A 9,828-nucleotide genomic window follows, 5' to 3' on the forward strand; every position below is an offset into this window, starting at 1 on the left:
GGCCCATCGATCCAGCCTGTCCAGGTCCCTCTGCAGAGCCTTCCTACCCTCCAGCAGATCAACACTGCCGCCCAACTTGGTGTCGTCTGCAAACTGACTGAGGGTGCACTCGATCCCCTCCTCCAGATCATTGATAAAGATATTGAACAAGACCGGCCCCAAAACTGAGCCCTGGGGAACACCGCTCGTGACCGGCCGCCAACTGGATTGAACTCCATTCACCACAACTCTCTGGGCACGGCCGTCCTGCCAGTTTTTTACCCAGCAAAGAGCATGCCCACATGGCAAAGTCCCTGTATTTTTAATATACTACTATCCCTTTTGGTCACTGAGCAGACAATGTGGGCCCTTTAGGGGTCTAGGAGGTAACTGGACTTGCTCTGCCAGGTAAAGGCTGTGTACTCGCTGCATGGACACGGTCCTGCAGGAGAAGCTGTAGAAGCCCTCCATGACTAGGTCGGGACTGCTGAGATTAATTAACTTCATTCATTTTTCCTCTGCTTTCAGATCTGTATCTTCAAGCACGAAATATATTGCCCTCATTCTCGGCCAACAAGCAACCGTAGACTCTTACCTATTCCTCTTGACTATACCCTGCTCTAGCTGTATCCCTAATTTCCAACTTAATTTCCAACTTACTCTGCTATACAAGACTGTCGTAGTCATAAATGAGAATCTCAAACGGACCTTCACTTAGGCTCCATGCATCTCTTATTTTTCTGCTCAAATCTGTATTCAGATTTTCCCTTCAGCAGTGGGAAAGTTGCTACTGATGCTCTGAGGTACTAGAATGATGTGCTCCTCTTGCATCAGGAATGTGTCCTCTCATTGCCAGCCTGGAAAAAGCTCGTGAAAACTGGGGGGGAAATGGATGGGCTCAATTCTTTCTTTCCCTTCTCTAGCACATGGAACTCAGATGGCAGATGTGCTTGCACATGCTCAGATGTACCAAGATAGTTGTTCACCACCTTTATGCTCTCTAAATTTGGGCAACATGCAGGAGAATGAAAGGAATGCTTTAATCTTTGCTTCCTTTGGCTCTGGTGGCCCAAGAGAAGTAGATATTATATACATCGTGGTATTTCTCTGCCACCCTCTGAATCTTTCTTTATGCTGAAGGTTGGCAGCAGGACAGGCCATAGACTGAATCCATTGTCCTCAAGGGCTTTCCTCCTTTCAGGAAAGGGGCCAACCACTTCAAGTCCCTTTTACCCTGCCAAAATTGTCTAGACTGGTCTTACAAGAACTGCAAATCAGACCAGGTCCCTTGCTATTATCTCTCATCAACTAAATGCTTTTTTTTCTAAGTGAACAAGCCAGAAATTTCCATGAAGAGACCACCACATCCACAACAACTCCTTGGATGGGGCCTGGATGCATACTGCAGAGCTGTGCCGTCTCCTCAAGACATGCTTGAGGGCTCTGAGCGCTATCAAAGCACATGAACAGCAGCTCTTAGACTCACTCAACAAGTAAACTCTATGGCCATTTAGTTAGTGCCTCATTTTTTCAAACAGTTATTTGTCACTGTTCAATTAAAGAGGAGCACAGAAATGCACCCTGCTTGGTGGCTAGATGCTCCGTCACAGCAGGCTTGGCAGATACTGCAGCTCAGCATCCTCAAAGCCGATTAAAATCCAGCACCGGGAAGCCACTGTCCATGTGCTGTGTCAACTAGAAACGCAGACAAGAGCCTGTGCTTGTTAAAAAATGACGTTAAGCACAGAATGAATCCCCAAAAGGCTACAACAGGAGTGTCTGGGCTTAAGCAGAAAGCAAAGTGCTCTAAATAATTCCTGTTCCTCCCTGATTCTCCCAGAAGGGAGCATCCGTCACACGCTACCATGTCAGCAGGACAAACTCGACTGAACAAACTTCTGCTCACCATCAGTGGGCTGTATGTGCAGTTTGTAGCTTTAAACATAGGGGTGGGCAGAGAGCTATACAATGATCTTCAGGAAAGTCATAGATAACATGCATATAAATGCAGTGATTCTTACAGATTTTCAGTTCACTTCTTAAATTGATTAGTGTTGTTGTTAAAATGTATTTTCACTGTTATAAAGCAACCACAGAATCCTGAAGGTCCCGATAGCACAACAGCTGCTCCTGGTATCCACGGTGAAATAGCTCGTACCTCTTGCTCGTACCTCTATGTAAAGAGAACTGAATTATATTAATTGCATACATCCCACCTCAGCTCAGCTCCTTTGCTTCAGCGTCTCTGTTCCACCCGCCTTCTGCCTGCACTGTACCTCTGGCACTGGACATTTCTCTCCGGTAGCTCCTGTTGCCAGTGAAACTCTTCAAAACTCTGCTTGCCTGAGCTGGTCAAGGCAGAGACATCTCCAGCTCTACAATCTCACTATATGCCAACCAGTGGAGATACTTTCCTGTTGTTATAACGCTGTATAATCTAATTACTCCTAGCAGCACAATTTGTCTTTAAGGAAAATCCCTAGTCTGCCACATTCTACTATCAGGCTCCTTTGCCCTTCAAAAGTTTCATTATTAAGCACATCCTTTGCATTCCTTTCTACAACCACCTGGCAAATACAGAAATGGAGCTAAACCATTCTGCGTCTCGTGAGAAACTCTTGTTTTTATAAAATTGCATTAAAAATATTGTCAACATTACAAACTTTAACAATTCCACAGAAAATTCAGCAAGCCTAAAGCTGCTATCAACTAAATATTCCCAAAATACTGCTTGGATTCTGTCTCAAGTGAAGCAGCAATGTACAGGTCAGGTAAAGAAAGAGGAAGAGATGCTTGTGCTCTGATTTTAGCATTCTTAATACAAAAGCAATTTACTGATCAGATGAAAGCAATGGTGTTAATCAAATCAGAAGCAAATACCAACACACTGACCCGCTACATAGCCCACTGGCAGTGACTGCTATGCATTAGAAGATTAAAACAAAGATTACGAGCCGTCACTGTTTACAACAGCACCATGCTGGGTTGCAGGCTGCTCTCTAGCTCGGACCCTCGCTTCGACCTGGAAACCCTCCCGCCCTGTTTCTGCGATGAGCTTTGCACAGCCGTGAGCGGTGTTTTCTGCCACTCCCAAAGGATGCTCGTCCCCACTTTCAATGTTAAATAAAAACCATAGCAAAACCCAGTAAAAATTACAATGCTAAATCAAATAAACTATCTAAACACAAACAGTTCACAAGGCAATCTGCTAGTAGCTAGTACCAGTAGGTGTCAAAAAAAAATTAAGAAGTTTAATTATCACCCTTGTTTCAGGGGGAATTACTGCAATAATGGACAAGTGTGTCCGGATGGCTCACTAGGTTCTAAATCACCCATGGTTTAAATGTGGCTTCAGAGAGACAAAAGGAAAATATTTTGATTAGCCTGACAGAGAGTGTTGTCAAGGAAATTAAAGTAACTCTAGATAATTATATAAATAGATAATTACAAGTAAATTAAAATGAAATGGAAAAAAAAGAAGCTAAAAATCCTAATGTAATTAATTTCATTATATATTCTTTTACTTCAGCAAATTCTTTTTTAAATTTAATAATTCCTCTCACGTACTGGGAATAACAGAACTGCTTTGTGCCCAGTGACGCAAACGGTTGCATAAACATGTATTAAAAGTCACCGATTTTCATTTCAAATTAGTTAGATTCAGGCAGAGACAAATTCTGAGTGAAGGAGAGCCTGCACCCTCCAGGTATCAAAGCCCTTCCCTGGATGTGTCCCAGTCAACTCCACAACTACCATGGAAGTTATACAAGCAAAAAACCCCATCCACTCAGCAGAAATAACATGCTCAAATTGTGTATTTATTTTGCAGCTTAGAAAGCTCATCCCAGTAGGAGATCTGCGGAATAACAAAATACTTTCTGCACTCACATTTTCAAAAATACATGTCTTCAAGAATCTGTCCTAATCCCCGATCTCTTTCTCCCTGCACAAACTGTTATTTCAGGCATTGAATAACCAAACATATACTTTTTAAATCAATCAGTTGTGGTATTATTTAAAGAAAAGCAAGCTCAATGGGAGAGTGTAAAACAAGACCAAAACAATATCAGATGGATTCTCATGAGTAAGCAGCAAAGCCTCTTCATTCGATCGCAGCAGGTCCAGGTTGGGAGTGGGAGCTGGGGGCACGTGCCCAAGAGCTGGGGTGGTGGGAGCCCTGCGACCCCAACCAGGCACGGCACGGCACACCACGGCACCAGGCACGGCACAGCACGGCACGGCACGGCATGGCACGGCACGGCACAGCCTCCTCTGCCAGCGCACGCCTCAGCCAGACCAAGGCTGCCAGCCCAACTGGTAAGATATGACTCGGAGGTGGACGTGGTGGCCAAGGAGGTGTTCATAGCAAGGAGCGTTATTTTCAAACCATGTATTTTTCCTTGAGAAAGCCCAGCAATGCCAAACCCCAAGCTGTCAGTGTTAATCTCTGGCACACTTGTAGTGTTTGACATGGACAGTCACTAGACAGGATCGCGAATCAGTGTGATGGCACGACAGTTTTCTGCCTTTAGAACATAAAATTGTGAGATTTTGTATGGGCTTTGCTGTAGGAAACTGCAAGGGCAAACAAAGATCACTTTGCCCTGCAAAGGGGAGTAAGCAGAGGTGTTGCCATTTAACGAGAGTTTAAGCAACGCACAGATTGGTTCCTTCACTTTAATTGACTATTAAAACTCAAGCTTTGCAGCTATAACCTTCAAAGCAGACCGATGATATTTTTGTTTTAAAATTGTTAAAGGGAAAATTAATGGGGATGGCTATGTTAATTTAACAATTCCTCTGCAAGTGGGTTGGTCCCACGCTTCCTCAACAGTGCCGATTCCCATTGAAAGTTCACAGTGAATCCAGGAAGACACAAGTGTGATCGGCTTTGATGCGGTCAAGAAAGATGTCTTGGTTCTCAAAGATCACCACGTGTTTCTGTAGGAAAGCTACAGCTATCCCTATATTTATCTGTTTACATGGAAGATCTAATAAAAGATATATAGATACATACAGAGAGATAAAAAGTTTAATTTCACTGCAAGTTTCTTTCATGTAATCTTTCTAGCATATCTTGAGCCACAGCCTCTGCAAACCCTCTGAGGAACAGCTCTTTAATCTCTGCATTTCACACTGCAAATGTGCAAATTAGTTTCCAGGATCTGCAAGCGGCAGAGGACTACTTCTGCAAGATGGCAGCAAACCTTCCAGAAGGAGAAGACACAACTCTGACTCACAGAAGATGAAAAGAGGGAGGAAAAAAATAAATAAGATAAGATAAGATAAGATAAGATAAGATAAGATAAGATAAGATAAAATAAAGGCTTGGCAGTCCTCACAGAGGTCATCACTCAAAAGGCACATCCTGCACAAATGAATTTCTGTCCTCACCTGCCTAATCCCTAAGCGATAGGCAAGGATGCGGTCCACAGCGTCGGGGTTCATCTGGGTCCACTGGAGACTGTAGGAGTAGACGCGGGGTCTGTTCTGCCACAGGGGGTTGTAGGTGTCGTAGTAGAACTCGGGAGCGTAGGCTTTGCCTGCAGGAGACAAGAACAAAAATGAGGAAAACAAAGAAACCAGACAACGATCAGGCAGCCAGTTTTGGAAGCCAAGTGTTGATGCCCAGGCTGCAACTGTGCTCTCCCCCTGTGTTTTGAGTCATTTTGTTAAATATCTTCTTCCAAAACCACATTTTGGAATTATTTGCCTCCATCCACTTTTTTAAAGGATTCATGGCAATGGTTGGCCTTTATCATTAACTCACTCCTCAGCGCAATCCGTGGCCCAGGTGTGGGCAGGGGTGGAATTATCTGAGCTCCTAGCAAAGGCAAACTGGAGCGATGTAACATGCCCCTGCACCAATTTTTCATGGCCCAGCTGACTAAAATAGAAATATCAAAACAAGCTGCACTACACTGAGCAGAGAAATACTCAGTGGCAGCTGCTGTACCTGGCACAAATAATACAAAATGACATCCGTGAGCTGGAAATACAAGATGGATATTTCCAGTGACTGCTGCCCTCATCACACCTTCTCCTCTCCAACTTCCCAAGTGAAAATGCATATAAGCCGTCCTTTGTAACACCACAGATGTGCACGCTATTACAGCACATTATTTAGCTGAACATACCGATTTGCGCAACAGAGGGAAATGACATCTCACAGTGCATGTTGGGTACGAGTGTTTCACCAGAATGTTATTATATGAAAAACCTAAGGATGATTTCCCAAACACATGACAAAACATTGCTTGAATTCACTAAATTTGAGTTCCCTTTGCCTTAAACCCATGAATACTAGTGACACCTTTACATGTAAACTACCTTTCCAGCCTCTAGAGTATCCCATAAAGAGTAATTTGTCTATTATAGCAAAAATGACACAGAGTGACCAATCTGTTTGGCCTAACTACGGGCATGTAATGACATATGAGATGCAGTAGAGTAGCTGAGCCATCTAGACCAGGTGGAAGATATGACACAAGAGCTGTAAGAGACCCAGGACCTGCTAGAGCCATAGCTGGAGCTGCATGCACCATCCTAGAGCATCTCATGTACCACCAGGCACCTCTGTGCAGGCAAATAAGTTGAGTCCATAAAGGCTATGAGCAGATGTGGTAGAGACAGGGGTGTTTGCTCTGTCTCTTAGAGCTTCCCCAAAAACCTCCCCAAAAAACTTCGCTCCACTGGAATACACAATTCCAACATACCCCAAAAAATCTCGGTGGATTTGTCCTAAAGGAAAGTCAAACGTTAGAGCACACACCAGTACGTGCCAAAGTGACATAGATCAGTTTTTTATTTTTAAGTCATTTTGCATTGATCTTTCTTTAGCATGCCATACCAACAACGCAGCATTGCTTCCGCTTCTTAAAGCGAAAAGGGTTGGACTGACTTGAAACAAGTTTTAACAGCTGGATTTGTAGGAAGTGCTGCTAACCACCAGTTTTTGCTGTGACAGATACAACAGGAACAAAACCCCAAGTCAAAGACTGACCAAAAAAAAAAAAAAAAAAGAGTATAGCCCTGCAGAGGAGGACTTGGGGGGACCGGTGGATGAAAAGCTGGACATGAGCCGGCAATGTGCGCTCGCAGCCCAGAAGGCCAATCATCTCCTGGGCTGCATCCAAAGCAGCGTGGCCAGCAGGTCGAGGGAGGGGATTCTGCCCCTCTGCTCTGCTCTGGTGAGACCCCACCTGGAGCACTGCGTCCAGCTCTGGAGCCCTCAGCATAAGAAAGACATGGACCTGTTGGAGCGGGTCCAGAAAAGGGCCACAAAAATGATCAGGAGGATGGAACACCTCTCCTGTGAAGAAAGGCTGAGAGAGTTGGGGTTGTTCAGCCTGGAGAAGAGAAGGCTTCGGGGAGACCTTATTGCAGCCTGTCAGTACTTAAAGGGGGCTTATAAAAAGATGGCAGCAGACTTTTTAGCAGGGCCTGTAGTGATAGGACAAGGGGGAATGGCTTTAAACTAAAAGAAGGTAGATTTAGACTAGATATAAGGAAGAAATTGTTTACGCTGAGGGTGGCGAAGCCCTGGCCCAGGTTTCCCAGAGAGGTGGTGGACGCCCCATCCCTGGAAACATTCAAGGTCAGGTTGGACGGGGCTCTGAGCAACCTGATCTAGTTGAAGATGTTGAAGCCTCCTCACTGCAGGGGGGTTGGACTAGATGACCTTTAGAGGTCCCTTCCAACCCAAACTATTCTATGATCTTTCACGGAACAGGTCCATCCTTGCCCTGCCTGGCTCTGCCTCCTTTCTCTGGAGTTTCTATGCTTTGAGCTTAATGCTATTAGAAACAGGATGGGGGCAAAGAGAAACCAGGCTCTGTTGTGTTAAATGCTACATTTTGTCATCTGAATTATGCAAAAAGGAGACAAAACATGGGAAAACAAAACATTTGCATACATCATCCTCCTGTGAAGGTCTAAAAGAGGCTTGTCATTAGAGAAAACCAGAAGCAGAATGAAGTCTTTCCACCTCCCAAAGCTTGTACTTCTGTTCTCCTATTTCTCCAGGGATTTTGTCAGTGGGAGTAATTATGAAATGCAAAGAAAAACACAGGATAGCCTCATGGGAAGATGTGGTCTGCCGGCTCATGTCAAACTATGAGAGGAGTATGCATTCATTACTCACCTCCTTTAATTCAGATATTAGGAGCTTGTGCCAAAATCCACACTGTATTTAGGTATTTTCTTCTCAAAACTATTCTTATTTACAGGTGTAAATAGAGATGGATGGGGAGGCATTTTGACCTAGAAGTCTGAGAATTTCAATCATCAGAAAAGTAGCGAGAAGAGGAGAAAAGAGCATAAAAATAATTAAAACAAAAAAAAAAGAGACAAAGGAAAAATCATGTGAATATATACCAATCTTGTGGCTATTGATTAAGCTTTTCTTTGGGTGTGTCATCCCCTCCAGCCATGCTTTTCTTTTCAAAGGATGAAAAGCCCTTTTAGCCAAGATATTTTTGCCAAGTGCCCAATGCACATTCAATTAGACCAGACTAGAGCAGATATGCTAGTGCTGAAGTAGCAAACAACAATACTCCGAGGAAAAGGAGCAAAGCAAAACTGCTGTTTTAAAAAATGAAATGTAAGATAAATGAAAAGAGGATCAGTGGTCGATAAGATTTGTTTTCCTTATTTATGTGCAGTGGAAATAATAGAGAAAAGCTCATGCTGAATGCAAATGATAATCTTCCTCCTTCTACTGCAGGTGGACATAATGGCATCTCTGGGGGTCTACAGAAAGGATCCATAATTAGACGCTTGTCACAATATGGGCACTTGAACAACACAGTCACCTTTAGAGAAATAATGAGGACTTACAAAGAGTTGCATTATTCTAAATCCCTCTGAACAGAAGAGCTTTCTGGTGTGAATAGAGATGCTGGAAATTTAACACCACAACTTAAGCCCTTAACTTGTGAACTTCAGAAGTACAAGGAAGCGGGGCAGTGTTTTAGAGTACACAAAAAGCAGACGTCACCTTTGGAGGTGCAGGAGCTATGAGAGGTGTAGGCAGTCTGCCTGGGCTTGGCAGATGTCCCCTGTCACCGCGACCATTTGCTCTAACTCCAGACAAACACCCCAAGCCTGCCACCACCCAACTGTGCCGCTTCCACAGGTGATGCTGTCCAGCAAAGATTATCCTCCACTAAAGAAATAAAGAGATGATGAAGAGTGTAAGAGACCTAGCAACAACCCTTGACTTAGCATGACTTCAAGTGGGGAGGCAGCAGCTTACCTGGAGGAAACCACCTGCAGTACAGGTTAGCTCAGCAGCCAGTTTCAAGCCCTGGCCATGCTTGGAAGAGGTTATCACATATTCCCCACCTGCAGAGATGTCTTAAGCATGCAGCGCATGGGGCTGCTGTCCTTCATACCCCAACTGGGCATCCCTTACAGCTGCCAGGGCTACCTCGACCTGCCTTTCTTCCTAAAGCCATGTCAGCCTCATCTTTCAAAAGCAAAACCCCTTGTTTTGTTCCAAGTACAGAAAACGTTTCCCTGGCTCACATCATTTGCGCTTTATAAGCACAGGCAGCAAAAATGTCCTTCCTCTGACTCCTTTCAGCTTTTGCAGCATTCAAGGATTTGTTAAAACATTTAATTTATATTAATATTAAAGATATTAATATATCTTAATATCTTTATCAACGATCTGGACGAGGGGATCGAGTGCACCCTCAGTCAGTTTGCAGACGACACCAAGTTGGGCGGCAGTGTTGATCTGCTCGAGGGTAGGAAGGCTCTGCAGAGGGACCTGGACAGGCTGGATCGATGGGCCGAGGCCAACTGTATGAGGTTCAACAAGGCCAAGTGCCGGGTCCTGCACTT

The 9,828-nt window shown here is 44.2% G+C and overlaps 1 protein-coding gene across 1 annotated transcript in view; it reads right to left on the reverse strand.

Moving 5' to 3' along the window:
- The window catches only part of MDGA2 (MAM domain containing glycosylphosphatidylinositol anchor 2), a 256,212-nt gene that overhangs the window by 47,350 nt on the left and 199,034 nt on the right, over nt 1–9,828 (reverse strand). Inside the window, exon 9 of the mRNA XM_009321639.1 lies at nt 5,374–5,522. Within this exon, the coding sequence (XP_009319914.1) occupies nt 5,374–5,522 (149 nt within the window). The remainder of the gene's footprint in view (nt 1–5,373; nt 5,523–9,828) is intronic.

The sequence above is a fragment of the Pygoscelis adeliae genome, unplaced genomic scaffold (assembly GCF_000699105.1).
Source record: "Pygoscelis adeliae isolate BGI_AS28 unplaced genomic scaffold, ASM69910v1 Scaffold43, whole genome shotgun sequence".
Taxonomy (NCBI): Eukaryota; Metazoa; Chordata; class Aves; order Sphenisciformes; family Spheniscidae; genus Pygoscelis; species Pygoscelis adeliae.